Source organism: Vespula pensylvanica, chromosome 2 (genome assembly GCF_014466175.1).
Source record: "Vespula pensylvanica isolate Volc-1 chromosome 2, ASM1446617v1, whole genome shotgun sequence".
Classification (NCBI taxonomy): domain Eukaryota; kingdom Metazoa; phylum Arthropoda; class Insecta; order Hymenoptera; family Vespidae; genus Vespula; species Vespula pensylvanica.
This window is the reverse complement of record NC_057686.1, coordinates 163,374-191,342: the sequence shown is the minus strand read 5'-3', so window position 1 is coordinate 191,342 and position 27,969 is coordinate 163,374. Positions and strand designations below refer to the sequence as shown.

The 27,969-nt window shown below is 42.7% G+C and overlaps 4 protein-coding genes across 11 annotated transcripts; 1 reads left to right on the top strand and 3 right to left on the bottom strand.

Annotated features, from left to right (window-relative positions):
- The first annotated feature begins 21 nt into the window (after window positions 1-21).
- LOC122638214 lies at window positions 22-3,740 on the top strand. Its single transcript, XM_043831064.1, has 9 exons — window positions 22-224; window positions 361-591; window positions 655-812; window positions 913-1,060; window positions 1,144-1,570; window positions 1,809-1,963; window positions 2,044-2,283; window positions 2,352-2,584; window positions 2,667-3,740. Exons 1-9 carry the CDS (start codon window positions 170-172, stop codon window positions 2,865-2,867), a joined length of 1,848 nt encoding a protein of 615 aa, XP_043686999.1. The 5' UTR covers window positions 22-169; the 3' UTR covers window positions 2,868-3,740.
- LOC122638222 (protein FAM32A) lies at window positions 3,382-4,307 on the bottom strand. Its single transcript, XM_043831084.1, has 3 exons — window positions 4,174-4,307; window positions 3,919-4,051; window positions 3,382-3,814 (listed from the first exon to the last, which is right to left on the bottom strand). The coding sequence occupies exons 1-3, from the start codon at window positions 4,260-4,262 to the stop codon at window positions 3,692-3,694; spliced, it is 345 nt and encodes a 114-aa protein (XP_043687019.1). The 5' UTR covers window positions 4,263-4,307; the 3' UTR covers window positions 3,382-3,691.
- LOC122638221 (ADP-ribosylation factor-like protein 8B-A) lies at window positions 4,173-7,046 on the bottom strand. The gene is made up of 3 exons (XM_043831083.1): window positions 6,423-7,046; window positions 5,582-5,898; window positions 4,173-5,509 (listed from the first exon to the last, which is right to left on the bottom strand). Exons 1-3 carry the CDS (start codon window positions 6,543-6,545, stop codon window positions 5,389-5,391), a joined length of 561 nt encoding a protein of 186 aa, XP_043687018.1. The 5' UTR covers window positions 6,546-7,046; the 3' UTR covers window positions 4,173-5,388.
- An 868-nt stretch (window positions 7,047-7,914) lies between these two features.
- On the bottom strand, window positions 7,915-24,380 carry LOC122638215 (elongation of very long chain fatty acids protein AAEL008004-like). 8 transcript variants are annotated; one of them, XM_043831071.1, is made up of 8 exons: window positions 24,357-24,380; window positions 14,165-14,291; window positions 12,460-12,650; window positions 12,124-12,204; window positions 11,412-11,495; window positions 10,769-10,825; window positions 10,588-10,693; window positions 7,915-10,449 (listed from the first exon to the last, which is right to left on the bottom strand). In XM_043831071.1, the coding sequence occupies exons 2-8, from the start codon at window positions 14,220-14,222 to the stop codon at window positions 9,977-9,979; spliced, it is 1,050 nt and encodes a 349-aa protein (XP_043687006.1). In that variant the 5' UTR covers window positions 14,223-14,291; window positions 24,357-24,380; the 3' UTR covers window positions 7,915-9,976. The 8 variants fall into 8 exon arrangements, with proteins under 8 accessions (XP_043687006.1, XP_043687003.1, XP_043687002.1 ...); XM_043831068.1 differs by lacking the exon at window positions 24,357-24,380 and adding an exon at window positions 23,511-23,668; XM_043831067.1 differs by lacking the exon at window positions 24,357-24,380 and adding an exon at window positions 19,679-20,090.
- Between the last annotated feature and the right edge of the window lie 3,589 nt (window positions 24,381-27,969).

Genomic DNA, 27,969 nt, shown 5'->3' with positions numbered 1-27,969 from the left:
GATTCGAGATAGGGTGGGGCATTGCGTTTTGATGTTTTCATCGTCTCGTTGTTACAAACTACACGAGTCAATTTTATGTTGTTATTAAGTTCGTATCTTATTTTTCTTTATTTCTTTTTTTTATCATCCTTACTCGTTGATCGCGCGCAATTGCAGTTGCGATAATATAATGTGTGAAGTACGGGTTATGTATTTATTTCTAATAATATGTTTTATTTATCAAGGTAAATTCTTATCAAAGTTACTCTTCGTTAAAATCTTTAAGTCATTAAAATATGTTAAAACGATTAGCGGTAGTAACCCTAGCGTGGATGTCACATTTTTCTGATAAACGTTTATTCTTTTATGTTTTTCCTATAGTATCTGCATCCTGCCAAATACCATTGATAATTCGAGGTTCTTGGTTCTCCTGGGAAAATGGTAGGAACACATTGACAGAAATAAATGCTGAAACGATGACAAATCGAGGATATTGCATAAACATGTTGGAAGAATATCACGTGAACTATACGTTTGTGTTTCGTAAAAATGTTTGTTATCACTGCGTGAAACTTATCGTTAGAACGGTTAATGTATTGGAGAAACTGGAAGGTAGGCGCGTTTGGAAGATTTTATATCGTCGCATGAAATTTATGATCCAAATTTCTATTTCAGCAAGCTGCGTAAATTTACCTACCGGAGTTGAACCTACGGTAGAAAATGTCTGCAAAGGATTACGTCCTGATCAGCAACTGATAACATTGTTTTCTGAAAATTATGTTCCCGTAAATTGTAGATCGTCGCTAGAAGGTGTATGGCAGTTTGCCTATCAGGCAAGTTTTCTTCGATAATACCTAACTAACGCTCGGATAGTCATTTCGTACAAAAATATAGATACTCCTCGAATAACAACTGACCCATTTCTTGTTGCAGAATCGATTCAGATTTACGGGTGAATGCAATCATCCGGATGCGCAAATACGTTCTTGTCAAACAGCAGGAACGCAATTTCTTATAACTAATCAAAAGTTCAATATAACTTACAAGCAGTGTCAAGGCATGAAAGGAACCTTCGACGGATGTTCGTTCATATATCTAATATTTCCCTCTTTCTCCCTCTCTCTTCGAATTCATTACGTCTAAGCACATGTCGTTTCATTTTAGTGGTAGAATACAGCTGTTTGGGCGATTGGTTCGTAGAAAAAAATCATTTTTTCGCCGTAGCAAATACAAAAGAATCTAGAAAGGACGAAAAGTACAGATGTTTTTTAAAAAATCGCGATGACGATTTATACATTGGTGTGTCGATCACAGCAGAATGCAACACTCTGAAAACCGTTGAAAAGAGTCCTGAAAGATTAAGAGTTACTCCTGTCAAAGCTGAAGTAGTAGAACCTGGTTGCCGCTTACCTCAAGATATGCATGGGAATTGGATAAATACTGCTAATATCGACGCCGATGTCTTTATCAATGAGACGCATATCATCGAAACGTGGTACCCGGACGAGGGCCGTTATAGACGTACGATTTATGTCTGTCGTGAATTAAGAGATAGTAAGATAATGATGGCACGATTAACGGTCGATGGCTGGTACGTTTTATATAACTTGACGATATACACACAACGTAGGAAAAATACCGATAACCGTGACACAAAAAATCTCTCCATTGTCAGATACGTCGCTTCAAATAGCGTAACTTTGTCCTAAGGACTTTTTCCATAAAACCATAAATAAAGGAAATATTTAGGTGTTCCGATTGACACGTCCCACGCAGTATGTGTTATCGTTTATTAAATCTTGCTGTTAACAATCATTTTTTTGTTATAGCCAAAGGGACTACGTTTGCTTCGACGTTGTTCCGCGACATCACAATATTATTAGATACCGCCGTGGCCTTGCCGTGATCAAGGATGATTTTCATACGGTCTGCTCTTGGGTCCAATTTCAAAATACAGAAGATTGGAAGTACGATTTATTCTTAGGTATATATAAAACGGAATGTATTTTCTTTTTCGTATTAATTTAATTCTAATCTAGATTCTTTTTATCGTTTCTTCCTCAGCGGAAAATCCTGTACCCGTACGTTGCCCCGTCGCTGGAAAATACATGTTTAAGCAGAAAGGAGATGTTCTTTTCGAGACACGTATCTTGGGTGGTGTCACTCTATCGCCACGTCCGAATATCTATTGCAAGCAAAATATTTCGGATTTCTCTGTATGCGATACGGATCAAAAAGAAGTAGCCATAGATGAGAACTATTGTTTGTCCGTGGACTATTTGGGAAAGCCGGTGGATATTTATAGTAAGTATAAAAGGTTTTATTCAAATCTTCTATTTATTTATTCCTTCAATTAAATTTTTTCTCTACAGGCGAACCCGATTATAAGATGAAATGTATTGGATATTGGAAAGAAAATTTAAAATCCTATCTTATTACATACGACGAATTAGATCCTTTCAGCAAGTACCGTTGTTGGGTATATCAAAGAGCAGATTTAAATAGAGTATTAATGTCTCAAGCAATCGGACCGTTTTGCGATCTCAAACAAGACGTTACGAGTAGTAATTACACGGAAGGTGCAGCGGTTGCGCTCGAGTTGCAAGTACGTAAATACCATTTATTTTCTTTTTCTTTTTTGCTCTCAATGAAATACGATACCAATGTGAACTATTTCTATTATACAGGAATACGAACGAGAACGCGATCAGTGTCCAATGCATTTTGACGATGGTAGTAATCCGTGGATGCAGACTGAAAACTATATTAAAGTTTTCCATTATGGTAACGGTAACGATAAGACGACCGTAACGTTTCCCTTATTGCTTACGGGAATCGTAGTCTTTCTTACTCGACTCGATATACTACATATACGATACACCGTATAGCACACGTATCTTAAAGATCGTATCTATCTCTATTGAGACTATATTTTGCTACGTCAATGACAATGGTTCGGGCTATAGTTCGTTGATCATCGATTTTATTCATCGTTTTTATTCGACGATGTTTAAGACATTTATTATTTTTATAATGAAGAAGAATTTCAAGTACAATATATATAAGAATTTGTTGAAGCGTGAATTTATCGCATTTGTATATTCTGTGTGCGCGTACGAATGCAAGTGGCCAGTGGTAGCTAGCGTTGTTTACACTGAATCTCTTTTGTTTAAAATAATTTCTACGCAACGTGCATATTTTTGTTTCGGTCGTGACCTCCAGCGAATTCGACGAAATATGAGCTATGTACGTCCTTGTTCGAATCCAAATAAGAATGTACATAGTTTGTATTCGTTTGATTTCTCTCATTTCTTCTGTCTCGATTACGAGACAATAATCGACAGAATTAAAGATAGGATAGACTTTAGATAAATGTTAAATATTCCGTCCAAACGACGACTCATTCCATCCATGTTATGTATTGATGTACATACGATATTTACCATACAACAAACTTATTATTATATTTTATTCGCTGAAACCTATCGGCGATAGTTTTCCTTGTAACTTTATTTGATACAAGGAAATTTTATTCGTTCGATTAGTCTAAAAGCACGATAAGTACAGACGTATTATAGATATAGTATTATACTCTTTTTTATACAATATACGAGTCATTAAAACGAACTTGTACATGCTTTATGCCATAAACTATTTCATAAATTGTTATTTATAATTTAAATAAATAAAAATGTATCCAAAAACCTGGCCTTTATTTGGTCCAGCTAACTTTTGGTATGTCAAAGTGTTCCGTCAAACTATCCAAATGCCTATTGAATTCTTCGACGCGTTGTTTGTGCGTCATAGAAGCCTTCTGCTTTATTCTCTCATTTTGCTAAAATAAATACCAAGTGTATGAAACGTACTACTCCCTCTCTCTCTCTCTCCATACACACACACACACACAGTATTCCATTATCGATGAAAGAAAGAGATTACCATCTTCTCTTGCATTTTTTGAAAAGCTATTTCCGCCTTTGTACGCTTGATTTCAATATTCCTTGGTGTTTCCTCTTCGATTTTATTGGCTATCTCTATTAGTTTCTTATTTTTGCTATCTTTATTTTTTTTCCTAATAAGGAAATGAAATAAAATATCAAACATAAAGGAATATTTAACGATTTATCTAATATATCCTTATAACGTTAAATAAACTTAACCTCAAATCACAAACTGTTCTAGGATTGTACTTACTTTTTACTCACGGTCTGATCATTTTTTAATTTAAGAGGTCCCTTAGCGGCATGTGCATAAGGATCGTCGTCGTCGTTTGTCGGAGGCATAATTTAATATTAATTATTCGATTATACGACACACTCCGATTAGAAAGTAAAGACGAACCGACGCGTATTCCTTGACAGCAAGAAACTGATTACACATCGAATCGACAGCGCCCTCTAGAGTGAAACGAATTTGTTGCGCATGCGCGCATACGAAGAAACTCATTGGCGAAAGACCGCAGTACGCGTATATGTTACTTCAGAGACGAAATTATCTAAAAATCCTGGAACTTATAAATTCGTAACGTTGACGCAACTTAACAGAATATTTGCAACAAGTATGAAACGATGAAGAAAGTCAAGTAAACGCAGATGAAGTAAACGTATGTAATTAAAAGTACAAGATGAATAAAATATTATAATAAAATCATATACGTTCTCCAATGAGATTAGGATTCGGTACATAGGCGAGCATCCATTTAAAAAATGGATTATAGGGTTTTATTTATATGTATATATGCATATACGTATATACATATACATAACACACAATCATATTTTATAGAGCATAATAAATTGATATCGTATAGTCCATTATTCTTCATTAATTATACAAGTTTACTCAGCATCGTATCATGTACATTTAGCAATCAATCCTTCGAAATCTCTACATGGTGATCGTTTAATCGTTATCAAGTAATTTTAAGAGATTGCGTATTATATAGTAATTAATATTAATACCTTTGAGCCTGTATTCGTATTAGCTATCATTGTGGTCTATCATAATCATTAAATACTATTATGCTCCAATAGTACAAGTTCAAATAATAGCACTGATGTTTGAATCGAGTATCTAAAAACGAAAATATAAAAAATTGTTTCTTAACGCTAACTAGCCCTCGTTCGAGCTTTCCATGTTATAATCCACAAAAATGTACTTGGCATAAGCATTGTTTTTTTACTTTTTTACTTTTTTACTTTTTTACTCCCCCCTCCCCTAATTTCGCCACAAATTCTTCGTATGTAAACTTAGAATCGCTAAAGCTTAGGTTTAAGAAATTTTCTACGATAATGACTCGATTCTGAATCCTGAACAAAATCCACTGAACACTCCTCGTGCGATTGATCCCAATACTTTTATCGATATTTTGGGTTTTCCAACACGAATGCACAATATTTTTCATACGTATTAGCGTATTCCGCTTCGGGAATGTGCTATGAGCCATTGTAACGTGATATCAATATTGTCCTTTTCTTTGCAGGAAATACTATAGCAACAAATCTCACGATCTTGAATCGCTGATAAATTCCTGAAAAAAGAATTGGAGCGTAGTATTAAAAGTCAATTTGAAACGACTATTTCGACTAAAGAGATCTCTTACATTCTTTCTATAAGTCCATTTTCATCCAATGCATGAGGGAGGTCCCTTTTATTCCCAAGTACCAAAACTGGTATACCGGAAAGTTGAGGTTTGTCCAGTAAATTATGTAGTTCGTTACGACTGGCCTCAATTTTCTCTGAATCAGCTGCGTCGACCATATATACTATAGCATTGACGCCTCTGCAGTATCTTTCCCACATGGATCTAAACCTTGGTTGACCGCCGATATCCCAAACTTTAATGGTAACGTTACCTTTAGTTATTTTACGCATATTAAAACCCACCGTTGGTATCATATCTTCGCTGAACTGTCCCGACTGCAAACACAAGAAAAACATTTCCATAACGCTAGACATTTATAAAAGTTATTTATTTTGCGAGCAAATGGACTATATTTCAAAGCCTTGTCGTTTCTTGCTATACGTACTCGTGCATCGTATACAAAGCTATATACCGAGATCGAACGTCGACTCGCAAGTCGTTTAAAGACCTTTCGTCTATAATAAGATTTGACGAAAGCAGAAGTTGAGAAGAGAGAGAGAAAGCCTAAACGGACAAATAACTGTTTATTTCTTTCGTTCAATCGTTCCTCCTAGTCTTAAAAACGCACCTTGCAATCTACTATTTTAACATTAAGGCGAGGTGGAAAATATAACCAAACTACGCGTGCTAGCTAGACGCGTGTTAGCGATCTTTTTGGAGAAATACGGTGCTGTTTAAAGGATAAGCGTGCTTTCGTCGCATCGTTCCTCGTTTCTCGACTTCGTTCTGTTATCGGCTCTGTGGCTCGAAGCTCGGGGCGAGGTGTATCGCGCTAGCAGTAAAACAAAAGGTTCCGTACCGCTATGACATTAACGAATGTAGTTTTTCCGCTATATTGAAGTCCAACAAGCGTGAGTTCCATTTCCTCCTTCCAAAAGAGAGACTTGAACCAGTCTAAGATCCTATTGATTAGCGCCAACATCCTGAATAATACGGGGGACGTTGATCCCGCTGAACCGGCCGAGATGTCTTTCTCCTTTACGTTGTTTCACCCGACGACAACAACGATGACAACGACACGACGACACCGACGACAACGATGAGGCAACAACGACGACGACGACGACGACGACGACGACGATGACAACACTCGCGATCTTTGACATGTAGTCATTCGCGGACAAGAGTAGTCGACGTCAGATACGCGCAGCAAGTGCGTACCACGCTAGTCAATGATTCCGCTGGCCGCTAACCGTGCGCCACTGTTAATTCGCAATGCGTCTACGTTTCGATAATTGTTATCAAATGAAATTTTCTCTTCTTCAAATACCGATATATCAAACGAGTCGGTCTTCCGCGAAGATTCACAAAATTTCTTGCAACCTTACAGTTTTACCATTGACGTGTAGCAGAAGACCGGATAAACAGTGGCTCTCAACACAAGCTTCGAGTAGAAATGCGCGCATCTTTATATTTAATATTTCCGAATGTTTCGTTAGAGGGACAAAGAGAGAGAGAGAGAGAGAGAGAGAGAGAGAGGAGGCAGAGGAAGAGAGAAAAAGAAATAGAGAGAAAACAGCCGACACGAATTATTACGACCGGCGTAATTTCGAAGAGTAATCTTTTTCCCCTTTTATCTTTCGATATACTTTCGACGAAAGAGCAGTTAACGTCGATAGATCGTATTACAAATGGCTCGCTTCCGTGGGCGGGAAAGAAAGGAAAAGCAGCGATAGGAGCGTACGAATAGCCGATGCGCGTTCGTCGAATGACTCACGTGTTTTTCTACTTCCGGATATTTAACGGCGTATCGAACTCGTCGATACTCTTTCACCGATACGAATTAAATCTCTCTTTTGTCTTTTTATTTTTGTTATACTTTTCGCAATGCGTCGTCGTCGATGGTGGGAGTAAAAATATATCGAGGAAGAAAAATACGACACGTGTATGAAATTTACTAGATCCGCTTGTATAAAGTTGTAAAAAGTTTCTCTTTAATCGTTTACCACGATGGACTCGTGCATCGATATCAATATTTCCACCATCGAAAAATGGTATAAGGGTGGCTAGCGTATCGCAAATATCATTTATTTTCTATATACTTGAAAAGATTGCGTCCTACTGCTTGACGATGGAAGTAAGGCCACTTTTGTAAGGAAAAAAAACAGCGTCGCGTAAAAGATATTTTTGGTGTAAAAAATTCGTAAGGGGAATTAACCAAACAAGGCGTACCTAATGCTTTCTGCAGCGCCATCTGAACCACGAGTTATACGAGCGCTTTACGTATAAGCTCTATGCGATCGATAGCGTTTCGATAACGAATTATTTGTAGCGCTAGTTTTAAACTGTCGTTCCAGTAATACGTAGTATTTTATTATTAACAAAAATACATCATGTGTCGCGAAAGGACCCACCGCAAATTCATAAACTTGACTATAAAACATACCCCTATATAAGAATATAATATTGTACAATTCTCTCCTACTTTAGTAACCCACCCCGATTCGACCGAATGTTTCAAATACAAACTAGGCAGTATACACGCGTGATACAATAAGTCGGCTCTCGGATACGGAGGAATACTTGTAACAACACAACTTCAAGCTCCCTGCCGATAGAAAGAAGAATAATCGAGTTCTCCTTATTATTATTTTCTTTCCTTTTAATAGAGATCTTGATCTCGTTCAAACGTAACGAGAGGGACGAACGAACGATCGTTTTTGGGCAGAGAGAAAAAGAAAGTAATAATAAAGTTATCTTTTGAAAAGATATTACTTGTAGAGGGCGCATTATCGAAGAATCCTTATGTACATAGCCGCAAATATGTAAAACAATATTTCTTTGATCTCGACGAGTGTTAACATCTGTATACACAAATATGCACGCGCACATTAATTACGATTATTGTGCGCTTATTTACTATCTCGAGAGATTGTATTCTCGAGAAAGTAACCGCATAATCATCCCCTTTAATTCTTTCTCATATATGTATATACACATATACATACATACATACATACATATATATATATATCATTTTATTAGTAGCGTATTGACGGCATACCATCATATACCTCGATCTTTCTAGATAATACAAAACTAATCTATCTATATACAGGGCTGTACGAGAGACATCCAAAGCGAGCGAAATTGGTGGTCGCAATACAACGTGATGCGAATAAAGATGAAGTCGAAAAATCGAACGAGCCGGTGTGAACGAGGAACCAGGAGTATGATCGTCCCTCGAGTCATACATACACGCGCGCACGCGCACATATACGCATATGTATATATATATATATATATATATATATGTGTGTGCGTGTGCGCGCGTGCGTGCGTGCGTGTATATATAATTTTTTGTTTCGTTTTTTTATTTTTTTTGAAAAACATCATAGAGACCACGGTTTCCTTCGCTTTGCGCGACGTCATGACATTCACGCACGGCCGCCCGCACGCACGCACGCACGCATTCTTTTTCACACACGCGCACAGACAGATTCGCGTGGACGCGCGAGACACGACGACACGACAAGTCGCTACGCTTACACGGTTGCGTTGTTCCTCATCGTTTAACATTACTGCCCGTTCATTTATTATGTACAACATTAGACGCATCGCGAGCTCACCTATATATTCCACTTTAACGAGCCAGATATTCTCTCGAAGCTATTCGCTCGAGCAAGTCGAGTAATAATATTCACATCGCGAATCTCATGGAATGCAACGAGGAAACGAGTAAAAAGAACGATGGAATAAGAAAGTTAACCGATCTCTAAGAGGATTTCCTTCCAACGTCACGATTCCTTCGATAGCGAGAGTTTTGCGGTAAAGTATTTCCAAGATACGGAAACGCGTCGATTAAACGTATCGATTAATTATTATCATTTGATCGAAAGGAGAGAAAGAAAAGAAATCCCGCGAGGGACGATATCGCGAGACGCGATCGTCCTTGTCGATTACGTACTCGTAAGCACGTGCTTTTGTTATACGCACGTACGCGCGCTTCCCTTTTAAAAAGGTTCCTCTTTAAAAAGACACGTGTCATCCAACGATATACGCGTATATCTTTGAAACGGGATAGAGAGGAAGGAAGAGCAAGGCAGACGAGAAAGCGAATTTCGGTCGAATAAAAATTATTTTCCTTTTATCTCGGTCGATTTTGAAAAGATGCTTACGAGGGCAAGGAAGAGAGAGAGGAAGGGAAAGGTTAGAGGGAGCGGGGAGTTGTCGAGGGGCCGAAGAAAGAAAGATAATAAAACTATGAAATATCGAGTGCGGAAAATGGAGGAGCCAAGGAGGAGAGATCCACGTTGCGGTTATCGTTTTAACGAGTTGTCGATGTGATTCGAAGGCATTTGGTGGCAAAGAAGAGGAAGAACAGCGACGATTACGATGAACTTCTTGCTTGGGTCACTCGTTCAAAAGATAACCTTTTCGAAGATTGAATTCCGTCGCTGCTAAACTCTCTCCCTTAACGTAATAATCCGCAGCGTCCCTTCTTATCGTGCCGTTGCTGGCACTGATATTGCCGTTCGACATGACGCCGTTCGCTCTGCCGTTTGTAATACCATTACTGGCCATCTTCCTGGCTGTCCTCTTTTGTTGATAATTCTGCTGATAGAACTTGTTGAAGAGGAAGAAGAACATAACGGCGTGCATGCCGATCCACCAGACGAAGGCTTTCGGGTAATCGCAGTCGATGAAGAGCAATTGGAAGGCGTGTACCATTATTGCTATGAATTGAATCATTTGAAAAGCCGTAAGATACTTTTTCCACCAGAGGTACGGCTGAATTCTTGGCCCTAGAGCGGCGAGTAGGTAGTACGTGTACATGACGATGTGCACGAACGTGTTCAGTAATCCGAAGAAGGTCGAGTGACCGCCTGAAACGACGATTCCAAGTTATGTCGGATAGAACGTGTACATCCGTACATACACCTATGTATATCGGATCGAGATATTTCTCTCTCTCTCTCTCTCTCTCTCTCTCTCTCTCGCGCGCGCACGCGCGGATGACGTACCAGGAGTGAATTTAACGCCGAACCAGACGGACATCGGCATACAGCCGTGATGGATAACGTGAAGCGTCGACACGTGGTTGTTCTTCTTTCTCAGTACGAAAAAGATCTGAAAAACAAAGCATTGCGTCTCAGCGTTATTACTCGTTTCGTCGGAGACAGTTGGCACGATCGTGTCGCTTACCGTGTCCATGAACTCCGTAAATTTCGAGAAGTAATACCACCAACTGGCGTGCACCATCTAAGATCATCGATAGATTAGCGTGATTTTCACCGATCTGTGTTCCATCCAATAATTCCATCGTTTCACAACGATCGGTTTATTTCTCTTTCTTTTAATTTCGCAATCGGTACGATATTATGGCGCAAGTCGAGTATTCTAGTCTCGTCGTACGTTAAAAGAAATAGGAGAAAATCTATGAGCAACCACGAAGCTGGTCTACTCATTACTCCCTCTACATACATACGTAGCGATGTTATGTTACAAAGTTAAACGAGTATGCGGGTATATCTACCAAATACTACATTTACCAACTACGATTCGATGCTCTAAACGTTATTTGCTATCTTCGTTTAATTATCTATCTTATTGTTAGTATGTTAGTTACGTGAAGTTAGCTTACGTCGAACTTCAAATTTTACACAATTTCATTCGAAACCGTTAAAGATCGCGACCGATCGTAGAGTTACCGATAAATGTTGAATTGTTTAAGTCGAGCCAGCTGCTCGGTCAGATCGAACGATACCGTCGCGAGAATCGAAAGAAATTGTATAATTTATTAGTGCGTAAGTACTTTAATGGGTTAATAGGGAACAAGACCTCTCACCCTTAGTACTTGGGGTCGTTCACTGTAGTCTACAGGTTGACACTTTAGAGAATACTCTCCAGTCAGCCATCCGGACATTCCTATCTGCAACCACAACCGTCAATAGGCTACTTGCCGATCAATCGAGAGAGACAATGATAGAGGAAAGAGATTAGAGTCGACACGAGATTTTATATAGCGCGACGTAAGGAAAAAGGAAGAAGAAGACTTGAATAGGAGAGAGAGAGAGGGGGGGGGAGAGGGGGGTCAAGAAAAGAAAGAAAACGAAGAAACCGAAAAGAAAGAGAAACGAAAGACAGCGAGAGAAAGGAAGAAAAGAAGAAGAAATAAGAGAAGAAATTAGACTAGAGAATATAAGCGTATAGTATGTACATTCGGATATGGAATATGAAGTTCTTCTGAAAGTGATTGAAATGGAAAAAAGCAGAATCCTTTTTCCCTTTCCTTTCGACCGTTCCTTTCCTTCTACTGCTCTACCTACGAAAGTACAAAGATGTATGTTAAAGAGAACCAATGTCGAGGAAAAAAAATGCAACCACATCATCCATGTCCCGTCAGCCAAGCTTAATAGGATGAATCAATGAGAACTACTGTTATCTACAACGACGAGTTCGTTACAGTCCGTAGTGGTCTCGTTGGAGATGTCTTATTCTCTTTTTCAAGATCGACGAGAGTCCTCTCACGTAACTAACATCGCTCGTTGATAGCTTACCTTTATTGCGGTCGGGCTGTTCGAATAGTCCACAGGTTGACAACGGAAACTATAGTGGCCCCACCATCCACCCATCAGGCACTGTATTTCCAAAATAAACGAAATTATGCTGTTCTAACATAGAAATCCGTAGGAGCAACGTACTCTCGGCTGGCCGATTGATCTCTGTCCAATCGGAGCGCTACCAAGGTAGCGCTAGGAGATATTTCTCGCGTATCGAGGTGACAAGTTAACGAGCGATGGATGATGATATCGATAAATTCGTTAAAAAGTCGACGATTTTCTTGACGTTGAAAAAGAATGAAAGAGGAGAAAGAGAAAGTTGAAAGGGCTTACCTCGTAGAAGAGCCACGCCGAGAAGATCACTTGCAACAAATTATAAACTATGAGAACGTTCGTCAGTTGAAAGGGCTTTCGATTTTCCATCAGCTTTGGTCCCAAAACTTTGACGATGTATATGTAAGTAAGACATATGAATAGAGTGGGAAAGGGAGACCTCATCAACAGCCAATTTGTCGTTCGTGTATCTGAAAAAGGAACGAACGATACGAAAATTTTTGTTTATTTGCCCGAGTAAATGATATGAGCGGCTTTGCGTGTAATCTTCTTTACAACCATTAACTCTCCTTAACGCGTTTTCGTCGCCTATTCGGTCCGCATTTACCTATTGCGTTACGTTTCCTGCCTGTCCTATCGTCGAAATCACTCGACCCGTTAGACAGATACAAACTACGAATAAATACGATCGAAGGTAGGAACGCGTTCGACGGGACGATTGTTTACAATCCGGTAGCGTTGCCGCGACCGATACTCGATCATTTTTCTCGTCCTTCCTACGACCGATTTTTATTTACGATCCAAGTTCGAAAGGTGATTTTTTTTTAGTGACACGTAGTATGCATATTACGTTCGTAATAATTTATGAATACTTACTTTGCGCTTAATAATGTTAATGTAAAAATGTATTTCATATTCATCGGTTTATCGAGTTGTTTTTGCATTACTCTCTATCGTTTTCGAACGCGTACGTTTGATTTTACATACTACTCAACGGAAACACGTACGTGTCATAACAGCGATAATTGACACGTCCTTTATAAACGCCGAGTATATTTCTACGAGGAAAATGCGACGTTCTTCGAAAAATTAAAAAAAAATCATCGACGTATCGATCGTTTAAATTGCTAATTACCAACAACAACATTATTCTGGTTTAATAGATATTCATTGAAATAAATATACCTACGCCGTATAAGAGTCGACAACATGTCAAAAAAAAAGAAACATTCGTAAAAGTCTATCGAAAGAAATGGAAATTACAACAGAGCGGCGCTTACTATTAGCGAGACTATAAAACGCGAAGGACAAAGCTTATTCTCTTTCGGCCGACGTCGAATCTTCTTCGTCTAAATTAGCGATCAAATCGTTCCTTCGACCACCGTTCCTTCCAAAAAATAAAAATGAACGAAATAAACAAAAAAAAAATAAAATAAAAAGAAGAGAGAGGGGGAAAAAAGGAAAAAAAGAAAAAAAGAAAAAAATTTTTATTCGCGGACGTTAAGCTGATCTTAGCGATCTACCTTAAAATTAGCTTTACGTGACATTATCGTGAATAATTAGATGGGAACTTTCCGTGGCAGTCGTCGTGCAGAAAAAAAAGCCAAACAAAAAACAATGCTGTTATTCGTGGAAACGATTCCGTAAAGACGCGTTGCGATTAAGTCGTTTGAAGGTAAAATTAAAAGCGGTGATGGGCCAATGAAAGAGTAAAAAGATTCGCGATTAGGAAAGACTCGTTAACTCGACGTCATAAAAAAAAAAGAAATACGAACGAGGAAGCGATCGAGCCTGTTTCCGGGTCGCGTCTCGAAGAAATGACCCTGAAGATCGGATGACACTCGTTCGAGGGCTCCGCGACGAGTATTGAAAGCTAAATATCTGTTGTGAAACGTATACCTATGCGCGTACACGTAGATTCGTTTGGTACATATATATATATATATATATATGTTAAACGCGATGGGTTCAAGCGCGTACATACCTGCGTGTTTGTCCAAGATCTCGTGGAACCGGTCCACGTATTGCATTATAATCGACATTTTGTTTAAGGACGAGGACGGACAGCTTCGTCCTGGAAATCCAGAACAAAGGCTCGGCACGTATCCCTCCTGAAACAAAGAAATCACGTTTTGCGAATAAATGTAGATATCCGGCGAAGAGACCGAAGAATCCGCTTACGAATTCGTTCGATACTCGCGTACACACAGGATTTATACTCTACGACGACGTATCTACGAGTCGCAGACATCACGCGTATATTCGACGAATACAAGGGAACTCTCGTAGGTATCTCCGCGGAAAGATAGAGAGACGAGCGCATTGTACTCGCGAGGAAAGTTTCGTAAAGCGTCGCGGATCGGCGGCGCATCGTCTCTCTCGCTCGACGTACGACCTTTCACCTATTAATCTGGTCTTCGAGAAGGGGGCAAGGCGAAAGAGAATCGTAATCGAATAAAAACTCGTTAAGATCGGCTTTAGCGCGACTCGTTACCTCTCTCGAAACAATCTCTTATCCTCGAGCTCGGATAGCGATCGTTCGCGCGTGGAAAATTTTTCTCCAGGAAATAACGCCATTTCTCAGACAAAGTTTCGCGCGCGAAGAATCGCCTATGGCAGCCTCGACTTAGGTACTTACGGTAGCAGCGCGATTATATACGCGAGCGCGAGCGCATTGCGTAACGTCCGCTCGCAGACGAGAATATTCTTCGTCGAACTTTTATTCGAAAGTCCGAACCGGACCTCCTTTATTTTCATTTTCATAATGTACCCCGCCTACGTCCAGGCCGGACATTATAAAATTTATGTACGTATTTTATGGTCGTATTATGGTCGTATTTCACGAATCGGAGCGACCTCGAATTTCCGTATTGCGATCGCGCGCTTAAACACCCGCGTTGCACGCACGCACGTCGTTTACGGATCGATCAGACCGAGCGCTGCTTCGCGCCGATCTCTCTTCCTTTTAATCCCTTCATTCTCCTTTTCACGCAGGAGCGAGAAGAGGAATTGGGAAAAGCAGCTGTCCCCCGTCGTTCCGATCTATCACGAATAGTAAGCGGTGCTTAGAAGCGGACGGATATACCAGGGTTCCAATCGAGTTTCTCTATCCGGCCAGCCGAGAGAGTCCCTGTGTTTCGAGCTCCTCTCGGATCGAATCGTCCTTCGCGGATAGAAATTTATCGCATTTATCGCGTATGATCGCAAAGTCATCGCAACCGATTCTTTTGCTCGCTTGCAAAACGAAAACTCGAAAACGCGTCGAGCAAACAAAATACCTTAAGAATATATTGCGAAAACTGTATACATTATAACGGGGCGAGCACGGAAAACGGGCCATGGCTTCCACACGCTCGAGCTCAAACTCGTATCTGTCTGCCTGTCTGCCTGTCTGCCCGTCTGTCTTTCCTCGCGCGCACTCACGTGCGCGCGCGCGTGTGTGTGTGGGTGTGTACGTACATTGCAAAAGAGCGAGAGAGGATTGTGTCGTTGCGTAAGAAAATTGTTCGTCGTTTCTCGTTACGCGTTTGTATGTGTGCTACGAAACTATCTATACCTATCCACCTACCTACCTACCTACCTACCTACCTACCTATCTACCTTCCTTTTCGTCATTTTATTTCGACGTATCGTCGCTCTCTATCATGCTAAACAGGAGAGAAAAATGTACGTACGAGTTTACCAACTCCCCTTTGCTCCTCCTCGTCGACGAGTGTACATCGTTCCTCGAAGATATTCTATTTTTATCGATAGGGAAAGGAAAGGGATTAATTTGAATACGTTTTTAAAATTTAAACACGCCTCTGAGAATCGACGAGATTCAACGACCATGTGACCGTAGGAAAGCAATTGAGTTCACTTTAAACTTAAAGATGGCAATTAGAGGCTGCATCGAGGTCGATACGTAGTCGTACGTAGAGCGTAAAAAGACGAACGGGTTACGTTCTCTTAGCTTCGAACGAAAACGTATTCTTGAAATTTTCGAACCGATCTAAAGTATATAATTTCGCGACAACGTGGGACGAAGAAATAGCGAATCGCGCCAGTACATTGGCACGTGCGACATGGTATTAGGAAGAATGATAAAGATGAAACGGGGCAAGGTTGTCGTAACGTGGATCGCACAGGCACGCGCACGCACGCACGCACGCACGCTCCCAAGAGCGCGATATTTAAGAGAGTAATATTAAGTCGCAGAGAGAGAGAGAGAGAGAGAGAGAGAGAGAGAGAGAGAGACGGGCTCCCTTCGTTCTCACACCTGTAAGCTCTTAGACGCGCCTCCTCGTGCAATGGAAAAAGTCGTCCGGATATCGAGCACTAGTATGCACCATCGTACTCAGCAGCCGCAACGGCGAGGAGCGAAAGTGCATAGCTGAGAGAACTCGCTGAAAGAACTCGCGACTTACGGAGTCTCGCGGGTGCGCGCGAGCGCACCGTGCTGCCGTAAGGCCTAACGTATTAATGGCAGCGCGTGATGCGACGTCGTGACGAGGAAAGAGAGCGGGCTGCGAGTCGAACGCGAGAAAGAGAGAGAAACAATTCTCTTTATATAATCGCTGTATTAAAGTCTTTTCTCGACGACAACGAAGAGACGCGAAAGCACTAACGCGGTCTCTTTTAACTTTGTCTCTTCGAGCAAAACTTTCCGTTTTCGTTTTAGCATAAGTTTCTACGATATCTCCGATAGTCTAACGACGCGATACGTACGTCTCGCAAAATTTTTCGGCCAAGACTAAAGCAGCAGCGGCGGCGGCGGCGGCAGCGACGGCGACGGCGACGGCGACGGCGACGGCGACGGCGACGAGACTAAGGCGCCGACGACGACGACGACGACGACGACGACGACGACGACGACAACGACCAGTGGTCGAGAGAAAGCAAGATTCGATTTGTTTCAGAAAATTCACATTCGAGTGTCGCAATCTTCTCTCACGTAATAAGTAGAAAAGTTGGCGAGTTCGCGTGCATTCGCGTGTCGCGAGATCACGGACGGAGGACCCCAGAATTCGACGTTTTCTTCTCTTTTCGTAACAGGTTTTGGCATCCTTCTTGGCATCGAATCTCCGTATATCTCGTCGAATGATTTATTGTCCATTATCGTACGTCGCTCGATTTATCGTAATGCAAACGCACAAAAACGGCGATCCATGCGTTATCGCTCCACTCTATCACGGTAGCTTCTTACCGGTACTCGTTGGGAATCCGTTAATACGATCGTCTAACAAGCGCTTATGGAAATGAATCACGTATAAGAAGAGACAGTCGATTTAAGTAGGTATTACTAGAAATTTGTTTCCTTCTTAGTCGTTATTTGCTTTCAAAATCAACTCGATTTCGACTCGATTTCGACCCGATTTCGACTCGGTTTAGATTCGGCTCCGATTCGGCTTCGTATTCGAAGCACGACTCGTATCGTTCGCGGTACGTACCTACAATGTCAAGATGTTTGCGCGACCCAGGTAAATAACTTTTAAGCGTGTGCAAGAGCGAGCCGATAGAAAAGAGGAGCTCGCGTTTCGTAATCCTTGAGACATCGTATGTTTTGTAAACGTTGTGCCAATCGTGGAGTATCTCGATTTACGCGACGAGTATGTACTTTTAAAATAAGGTCAAACAATCGATAGAACTTTTCGTAGCGAGAAGAGCGATCCTTGCGAAAAGAAGAAAAAAGCAAAAAGAAGAAAAAAGAGAAAGAAAGAAAAGGAAAAGGAAACGTACACTCGCGCGTGCCCACGTATATTTTTTTTTGCGTTTTTCGTCTCGGCGCTTCTCTCGTCGGTAGAGAAACGAATGCGCGCGCGATCGAATCGATTCAAGATGTAGCGACAAATCGCTCAAGACGCTCTTGAGAGAAGTCTTTGTTGGTCGCTCAACGTTGGCCAATGGTCTTTCGACAAAAATCCGTTCGCGAGGTATACGTCCTCGACGAGCGCGCGTCGAGACAAAGCGATCCTATTCGAGTTTACGCTACGTCGAGTGTAGCAACCGAGAAATGGATTGTAAAAGACGGCGTGTAACAAACCCCTCCGTCCCTTCCGATAGTCACCGCCGCAATAGCTTACGTCTTTTATCGCGCATAACAACGGGTCGTTATCCTCGAACGCGAGCGCCCGATTTGTTTCTAAAGATAGAGGGATTCGCGGTCGGAGCGGTCGGAAACCGAGAGCTACGTTACTTTCGAAGGATATATCCATCAAATCCGAACGAATCGTTCCTCGCTCGCAAAGAGCCAATTAACGAGATGATTTCGATACTTCCTCGTCGGGTATTAGACATGGCGATCACGTCGAACGACGAAAACGACTTTATGTTAATTTTACTAACGTGAAACGAAATTAGACTTTGTAAATATCGAGGGGATGAGACGACGAGGACTCGCGAGGGGAACGAAGAATTCTTTTTTTCTTCCGGAGAACAAGTGTCAAAGTTGTAATCTGAGATGGAGATAGATACGGATATTGAGAATGCGAGATACGAATAGATATACGAAGATAACGTCGAGACGATACGCCATACACTATACATATTTGAAATTACTCTAAAGTATTTATTACATAGTAGGAGGAAGTTACCGTTTAAGGTGCACGGTCGACCTTGTACCGATGACGGCTCGTCGGTTGGCAAATCGTAAAGCTTACCGCGGTAAAAGACACACAGATAACGCCGTCGCGATATCGATGAAAACTCGTCCCCGCTTATTTCGTTTTCCTAATCTTAAATACGTAATCGATCGCGGAACTCGATACCCGCGCATCCGTAATCTCCTCCAACGACGTTACACAATATTTCGATCGAATCTTCGTTTGGTTTTTTTTTTTTTTCGAATCAATATTTTCTTTGGCTCTTCAAGCAGACGCAACGAGGTTTGCGATCGAGTCACGAAATCGAGATATAACGTTATAAAGATTTATCGATACGTCTTGTTCGACGACGAAGAACGAGCGAAGAACGAAACGGAATTGGAAAAGGCATGTACGTACAACGATTTACTCTCGCGTTCGCCGTAGACAAAATGAATTTGTTTGGAGCCGAGTTACGTTCTCGTGGCCCCCATGGAGCGACCGAGCTCCGCAAACGACTATAAATACGTCCATTAAGTGCTTTCACGATCCTTTCTCTCTTTCTCTCTCTTCCTCTATATAGACAGAGACGTGAATCGAACTCAAATCGAGTGACCACGTGCGTATATCAGATCCATTGTTAACGACAAAGGAATCGATCGTATCGATTCCTCGTCGCGTTTTCGTACAAGACTTTTCGCTGCGTCTCTCTCTCTCTCTCTCTCTCTCTCTCTCTCTCTCTCTCTCCATCTCCCATCGATACCTCCCTCGCGTAAGACGCAAACTCGTGGACAGGTTATGAAATTTAGCCGAAATTTATCATATGCAATTGCGAATCGAATCGAGATTCTTCTTTTTCTTCTTCTTGGATCATCAATCTTAATGAAACGCAAATAGAAAATGAACGAGATGCGGACGATGACGCATTTATCGCTTACCAAAATCTCCAAGAAAGTCCAACGTAGTCCCGTATGCGTAATAGATTGGCGTAATAACGCCGATTTTATAAGAACCCGACGCACACACACAAACGTCGCTCGACAACACTATGAACGAGATAAACCGATCGAACGACTTTCTCCTTTCTTCCTTCTCCTCGACTTTGTCTCTCTCTCTCTCTCCCTCTCCCTCGTTTCTTTTGTAATCACAACTTTTTTACGAATAATCACGATCAAGCGTGGAGAAAATGAAAGGAGAAAAAAAATAACAATAGGAAAATGTATCAAATTACCGCCACCGAAAAAGCAAGGCGAGCGGCAATAAGGGAGAGAGAGAGAGAGTATGATCTATCGGTGACAAGTTGCAACTATGTAGATATATATGTGTATGTATGTAAATATGTATATATATAGATAGATAGATAGATAGATAGATAGATAGATAGATAAATATGATGCGCGGAATATGCGAACCGAGCGCGCGAGTTGCGGACTGACAGGCCCGACGTCGGTTCATTGCTTTTAACCGAGTCGCCATGTTGATACACACGCCTCCCGTCCCATCTACCTTCCGCGATGTCACGCTCTTCTTTCCAACTCTCTTATCGCGCCGAGGAGTATACCTCTTAATCGTGCCTACACGTACGTACGTAGGAACGTAGCCGCGAATACGCGCCTGCGGCTCTCCGTATTATCTACGTAAATATAGGAATTTGACAAAACGTTCGAACGAAATAGTCTTTGTCCTCGATTAATTGCACGAAATACGTCGATTGACGTCAGAGAGAGAATTTGCGAGAAAACGAATAGTCATCGAGCGCGTCGCGATTTCTTTTTTACTTTTCCGTCTTTCGAATCATTATTTTGATCCAATCGGCACGAGTCGTTGGAGATTATTTACATCTAAAAATTTAATTTAAATCGTAAGAAAATTTGTAGGAAATATATTTCTCGGATAATTCTCGACACGGATGATCCAAGCGAAAAATCGTCCGAAAGATTTGAGCCCAAGGATCGGTTTGGAACGGGTCAAGCGATTCGTTCGTTCGAATAGGTGGACTTTGTACTAACGGGTCAAGGATTCTTTCCGACGGTCGTCTCTTTGATACGACACCAAAGTCCAGAGCAGTTTCAGATCGATCGATCGATCGATCGATCGATCGATTCTGAAAAACGGAACGTTCGCATTTTCAAATCCGTCACGTAATCTTACGTCGGACTTATAATTACGAGGACATAAACAGACGCATTTCGTATATACACATCGATTATATTCAATGGCGCACCCTTTTGACCTATACGCAGTAAACGCGAACGTTCGTTCGACGTATTATTCTTCATAAAAGTCGAATCATTTTCCGATTATTTACGACGTACCTAGCGGTAGTCGTAATAGAAAGCAAGGTACCCGTATTCGCAATCGACGAATCGGCGAATCGGCGAATCGGCGAATCGGCGAATCGGCGAATCGACACCTTGATACATAGATAGCCCTACTACGTCAGAGACTCGCACATCCTCCTTTCGCCGAGGAATGATCATATCCGTCGGGGAGGTAAAAAGTCGTCGTCAAAAGTTCCATCGAACATAGTTTCGCTCTACGAAGAATTGGAAATTGCGAGCCGACGGAAAGTACGCCGTAAGAAGAGAGGGCGCGACGCTCGATCGCGCTTCTTCGGAAGGAACTCGTTGGATGGATCCGACCGATAGTATTTCGTACCTATTATAATAATTGGCATCGAGCACCGAATCGTTTGCTAAACGACCTCTTTTCGACACCGAAACCGCCGAGTTACGTCTTTCGTAAGATATCCACGTAATTTTCTACGCGCAAGAGTCGAGAGCCGGGCGGCGGAGCTAATTACATATTTGCGATGAAAAAAGGAGAGACCGATCGAGGAACGACCGCGTCGGAGAAGTACGGGCCGCTTCCTTCGGTCCGCAACGTCCTCGTTCGATTCGTTCGATCGGTGACATTAGATCGTTTTTTTCGATCGGCTTCGACTTTCGCAACGTGGACAGACGTTCGAACGTCGGCTAAAGAGGAAGAAGGAGGAAGACGAGACGGGCGAGGTCGACCGTTCCAACAACGTAGAAGAGGTAAATAAAATCGAGCGGTCTCGCTCGAACTTGGCTCGGATGGAGAACGATTACGGCGGCCCTACTCTAAATTCTCCGTTCGAACGTATCGTCGTTGTTCGGGTGAAGAAAGATCCTCTCGGACGACCTTGTCGAGCGCTCGCGAGCGTTTTTTATTTTATCTTTTTCTCTGTCCTTTCTTTTTTCTTCTTTCAAGAGAACGCGTTCTCGTCGGCATCGCCGCGGGACTCCGGAACGGCGCGCACGATCCTCGATCGAGGGACCGAGCGGAAAAAATTGCAGGCGAACGAAAGATCTCGATTCTCGAGGTGCCGCTCGAAAATTTTCAAGCCGATCGAGAGAAGCCGGCGGAGCGAGAAAGGAAGAGGCGTTCGTTCGTTAAAATCGTCGGCCATTTACGATATATACGACTGCGTCGAATGCGACGCCGAGTCGGTCGAAGGCCACGTTCTTCGTAGAAGCCCTCTCGTGCATCTACACGATCGGAATATATAAAGGATCGTTCGGAGTCGTGCGTCGTTATATCCATAAACGCGATTCCAAACGCGTAAGTTCGTTTCTTACGATTGGTTCGGCGATCGTCCCTCCCTCGAGAGGGAGGGGGAGAGAGAGAAACGAGACGCTTTTCGCGCAAAACCGAAGGAAAGCGAGAAACTCCGTATCCGGGAGTCGCGTACGATGGTACGAAGCAACGAGAATTTTTATAATCCGGAAGACTTCGTTCCATCGGAGATAAAAGAATCCCAAGGCCTCGGGGATTCGTAAGAGGTTAGACCGGTCGGTCGATCGAGCGAGCGATCGACGGTCGACTTTACTCGCCATTAACGATTCGTCGAAACGTTCGATCGCTTCCGATCGTTCGAAAACAAACGGCGAATCGTACCGATCGAATCGACGGAATTTTGTAATTCCTTGAACTTTGGAGCACGTTTTTTCGGACGAACCGGTTCCGAACGATCTTTCCCGAACAACGAGATTATAACGCGTAACGACGAACGAAAGGAGAAGAGACGAAAGAGACGCGAAACACGTCGTTCGAGATTACGCGAAAAAATCGACGGTCGTCGTCCGCGTTCCTCCTCGACTTCGCAGGCACGTAGGATAAGGTAATTACGAATAGGGGTTACGTCGTCGCGTCGAGCGCTTCCGTTCCGTTTTACGTGCTCCTTGTATTCAAATCGCGAAGCGTTACTTCAACGCACGCGCCCCGATATCAATCGCGCCGTCGAGGAACGCGCGCGAATTGGTTACGTCCGAGGAATCGAGCGAAACGTCAAGAAGCCGCGCATTCGCCCTCGAGATCTAGACCGTAGTTTTCCTAGACCGTCGGACGACCGACGAAAATCCCTAATAATAGAGACGATGACTAAGCCGACGAATCGCGGTCTATTTTAATCGCTGTCGCCTCGGAGAACCACCGGCCTTCGCGCCTTTTCCGATCGATCGCGTCGATCGTTTTTTCTCCTCCGTCTCGTCGATCCTAATCCAACATTTGTTTTTGTAATTGCCAATAAAACGCGACGGACGTCGGAGGGAGAAAAAGTCGATGCATGCGATTCCGCGTTACGCGCCTGAGAAGCGAAGGACGACGATTTATCGGGAAGGCGAAGAACGTCCGACCGCGGGAGGGGGAGAGGGAGACCAAAAAAAAAGAAAAGAAAAAGAAAAAAAGACAAGAGGAAGAAACAAGCTAAAAAAAAAAGGAAAGAAGACTCGAGCGTACAGTACATACCAGCGAGGCACGGATTCGATCTTTTCCCTACCGCCTCCTTTTCCGAAAGAGGACGACGCACGGCATCGATCAAAGCTCGGCCTTATTTCCTCGACACATTCGTCGTCTTATCTCTCGGAGATAAGTACTTGGAGAGGAAGGTACGAGAGAGTCCTCTCCCCGGGACGGAGCCGAAGAACGCACGCACGCGCGCGCGCACGTTTCTTCCGCACTCGCGAATTTTCTAACCTAGAATCCTGGGCCGACACATCGCGTGCACGCTCCAATGGATAAATTTTCGCGCTATGCCTTCGCTACGAGGAACATCGAGTTAAATATATATCGGGCGGGGCTCCGTCTCGGTTTGCGTCTAGGTCGAGTCTTCCTCCCACTCCCTATCTTTCTTTCCCCAATGACGCGAGTAAGACGCGAGCGACGATTTGTTACTTTTCCTCAACGAATCCTACGCGTTCGGAGATTAAGACGTTTAGCGATGGTACGTGCGACAAGGTACGCGAACGAGAAAATTCGCGTAAACGTACGAACGAGATATGAAACTTCGATGACAACATTAATTTTTGATAACGCTTTGGTAGAAGGACTTTGGAAACACTCGTCGTACGAGCGGATTCCCATCGAGAAAAGGCATTAAATTATGGCTTCCTGCGCGCATGCGTCTATTACCGCGTTCTAACTTTTTCCAACGAGTCTACGATATCGACGGATCGTGATTAAATTGACACAATCTCGTCAATAGGTCGAATACGTTCGATCCGGGCTGAAAACGCGATTATCTTCTCGAATCGGTCGAGGTTGTCGATTGCTCGTTGACAGCGCGATAAGTGGCTATCGACCATGTGCCTTTACCTTCTAAGACGCGATCGATTCGCCTCCCCTTCTTTTCAAAGACCCAAGTGCCAATCCTCGTCCTCGTCCTCGTCCTCGTCCTCGTCCTCGTCCTCGTTCTCGTCGTCGTCGTCGTCGTCGTCGTCGTCGTCGTCGTCGTCGTCGTCGCCCTCGTCGATGGCTAGGATGAGTCGATTTTATAAAAACTTTTATTACGAGAAACCATTCGTCGAATAGTTCCAAATTCTAACCTTATCGAGCCGATAAACGAAAAAGCGCGGGATTACGTTTTGATTCGCTTCCTTGTCCAGAGATGACGCGGTCTCCGCGTCTCGCCGATGTAAACGTCGTTTCGCGTTGCTTCGACGATTTGCATTTTCGCGCGAATTACGAATTCGTCGACGATCGCAAGCGTGAGAGAAAGGATCGAGGAACGATCGACGTGACGTAGGCGATCTATGATAATTAAATTGACGAGTCCTTCTTTTTAGCAACCATTGTACGAAACATGATCATTTATTCGTTCTCTTATATACTTGATTATGAATAAAAATATAACTCGCAATAAATAAACGATAAATAAATCTCTATCGACAACACTTTGCAATTTACGAATGTCATTTCTTTCAAACTCTTCTCACCCATCGAGTAACTTTGTTTTATTAATTCCTCTCCCCTTTGCTTGGGCGACACTTGTCCTACGTCGTAATAACAACTAATGCGTCTTCACCTACCTATTTTATCAGCCATCTTTTACTCGTGCAATTCCAAAGATCGACGAGACGAATTTTCTGCCAACGAAAGGGGAGCCCGGAGAGTGGCTAATTCTCGCGTACCGCTCGAGTCTCGTTTCAAAATTTGTTCGCGCATCGAGCTCTCACTCACTCACACACACACACACACTCTCTCTCTCTCTCTCTCTCTCTCTCTCTCTCTCTCTCTCTCTCTCTCTCTCTCTCTCTCTCCTTCCCGCAAGGACCTCACTGGAGACGTCGTTTCTTCAATCTCGTTTTATTCTCGAGCAATTCTCCCCGATTATGTACAAAAATATAATGAGAATCGATAACCGTTACAGAGTTCGTATCGTTATAACATTAGGTACGCGACGATAGACGGACGCGTGCGGCCGTCCTTCCTCTTCCTGCTCTCCTCCCGTCGAACGCTTCGTCCTTCGAAGAACGGTCGCCGATATTATTATTCGTTTACTTCTCATTTTTCTGTTTCTTCTTTAAACGATGCTCTCTTTGCCGTCGGTCGATTCTAAAGTTTCGTTATAATCGTTTTTATACGTATACCGTACTCGTATCTTTTTTTTCCTCTCTTATTATGTACAAAGATATCCTTTTAATGCGTTTTCTTTTAAATTCCGGTACAAAGTCGAGTTTCTCCCTGCGCGCGCATTATCCTTTAACAATTCTTTATTTATTTTTTTATCAGCTAGGGTAAGAACACGAAAGACGGGCCGCTTTCCGGCGCGGAAAATAAATTCCATTTGTGCCTACCGATACGTTCTTTGCTTCTCCTTCGGTCGGTCTCTCTCGATTCGAATTTTCCCGCAAGTAATCCTTTTCTTTTTTTCTTTTTTTTTCGAACTTTCAAAGGATCCTTCGAGCACACGCGCATCTTACTCGGAAAGCGTAACGCGCGAGGGGAAGCGATTCGTGTCAGGATATTTTCGACTTTTGCCTATCGTTTGCTTTCGTTTCTCCTTTCCCGTCTCTCTCGCTAGCTCGGCCGCTCGCTCGCAACATGCGGAATTTACAAAAAGTTTGCACAACGAAATCGCTCGCGTACATAGTGGTTTATACTCGATGTCGACAGTCGAGTGCTCAAATTCTGTTCCATTTTTTTTCTCTCTCGTGAAAGGTGCACACTGTCGGCGTCGGACTACGCACGAATCCTGCATTAAATCGATCGATCGAAGAAAGAGAAAATGAAAGAGCGATCGAGGTACGCTTCTACGTACCCGTATCGTTCGAGTCTTTACTCGTCAAGTATTTATTCCTCTTTCAATTTTTGTCCATTTGTAAATAAAACGTTCGTCGAAATAGGGAGTGTACAAATGTCGGCGTTTTTGGTGCAAGTTTACGATTTATAAACGTTTCCTTTTTTCTTCCTCCTCTTTTTCCTACATGTACGTATACTTTACGAAAAGATACAATTGCTAATCTCGAATCGATTACGCGTTTATATTGGTTCTTTGCTCGTTTCTGGGTTACGATAAACGGATAAAACGTGGAAGGTATAAAGTTCGTCGATCCTTATCGGAGCCTCGCTCCGAACACGTTTTGCGCTTTCGTATTTATACGCGTGCACACGAGCAGACGTATAATACTAAATATTAAAAAAAAAGAATAAAATAAAATAAAACAAAAATAAAAGAGAGAGGAAAAGGCCAAATAAAAATAAAAATGATAGTACACGCTTCGACCAGGTATGCGGCAAACAACACGAAGAGATTTCGCTGAAAGGAGACGAACCCGAGCAAGTACGACGGGAGATATGTGTATACCTGTGGCAACGACGTCCGTGCAAAACGGTCGAAAGAACACGTACGAACGGAGAGAAATAGAGAGAGAGAGAGAGAGAGAGAGAGAGAGAGAAAGAATCGCAAACGACCGACAGGCAGACCGGCAAGGACGACGGGTCCTTAAATCCAGCACTCGATTTTGTCCTTTTTCCCGCGACTCTGTCGTACGGTCGAAAATTTTCCTTGGAAATGGACGATGGCTCCCTCTAATTCGCCCTATTGGAAACGGTATTTTGTCGCGCGCAAAGGGCGAACTCTTAACTCTACGATCAAACGTCAAAGCCTTTGAACACAGTAAGGGCGATAGAGAGACGCGAACGAGACGACGAGGGTTCGGATCGCGATCAGACGAGAATTAGATTCCGGGATAGCGATGGATTTTCTATGCGTAATGCGTTACGTCCGTGTCTACGTGTAAGTGTACTTGTACGTATAAGCGTGTACGCGTCCGCGTAAGGATGCGAGTTTTCGAAGATGATTCCCAAAGACGATCGCGATCGCCGACCGTGCAAACGGCAACTTACAAAGGACGAAAGGAATATGAAACGCGGGCGAGGCAAGATCGCGACTCTTTTTCCTTACGTCTTTCCTTCTTCTTTTCGTCTTTTCGCTTTCTTTCGATCGTGCGCGTTTCCTCTAAAATCCGCTCGTCCTCGCGAACCAAAGGAAGGAGCCGAGTGACCAAAGCCGTATCCCTCCCCCCATCTCGGACCCTCGGCTTATTTCGTTGAGCAAATATCTTGCAAATCGGTGCCGAGTGGGACAGTTACCTCGAACCAATGCCGCGAAGTTATCGCTCGTTCGTTATTGAGACTTAGCGCGCGATTTTCATTTTCTCGATTTAACGGTAATAAACGTTCCTAAAATGCGTCTCAAAGTCGACCTCTCCCGCGTTCCAAAGTCGGAAAACTTTTCGTCGTATATCTCCTGGCGGTCAAACTATCTCCTTCAATTTTCATATCGTTAACGATAGCGAGCGATGAGAGAAAGGAAGCTTCGTGGTTCCACGAATCGATGGCAAGGGCGACACAGGCAATGCGAAAAAAGAAAACGCGATGGGGGAAGCTTGCTGAAACGATTTCGATGCGTTCGCTCGATCAAAAA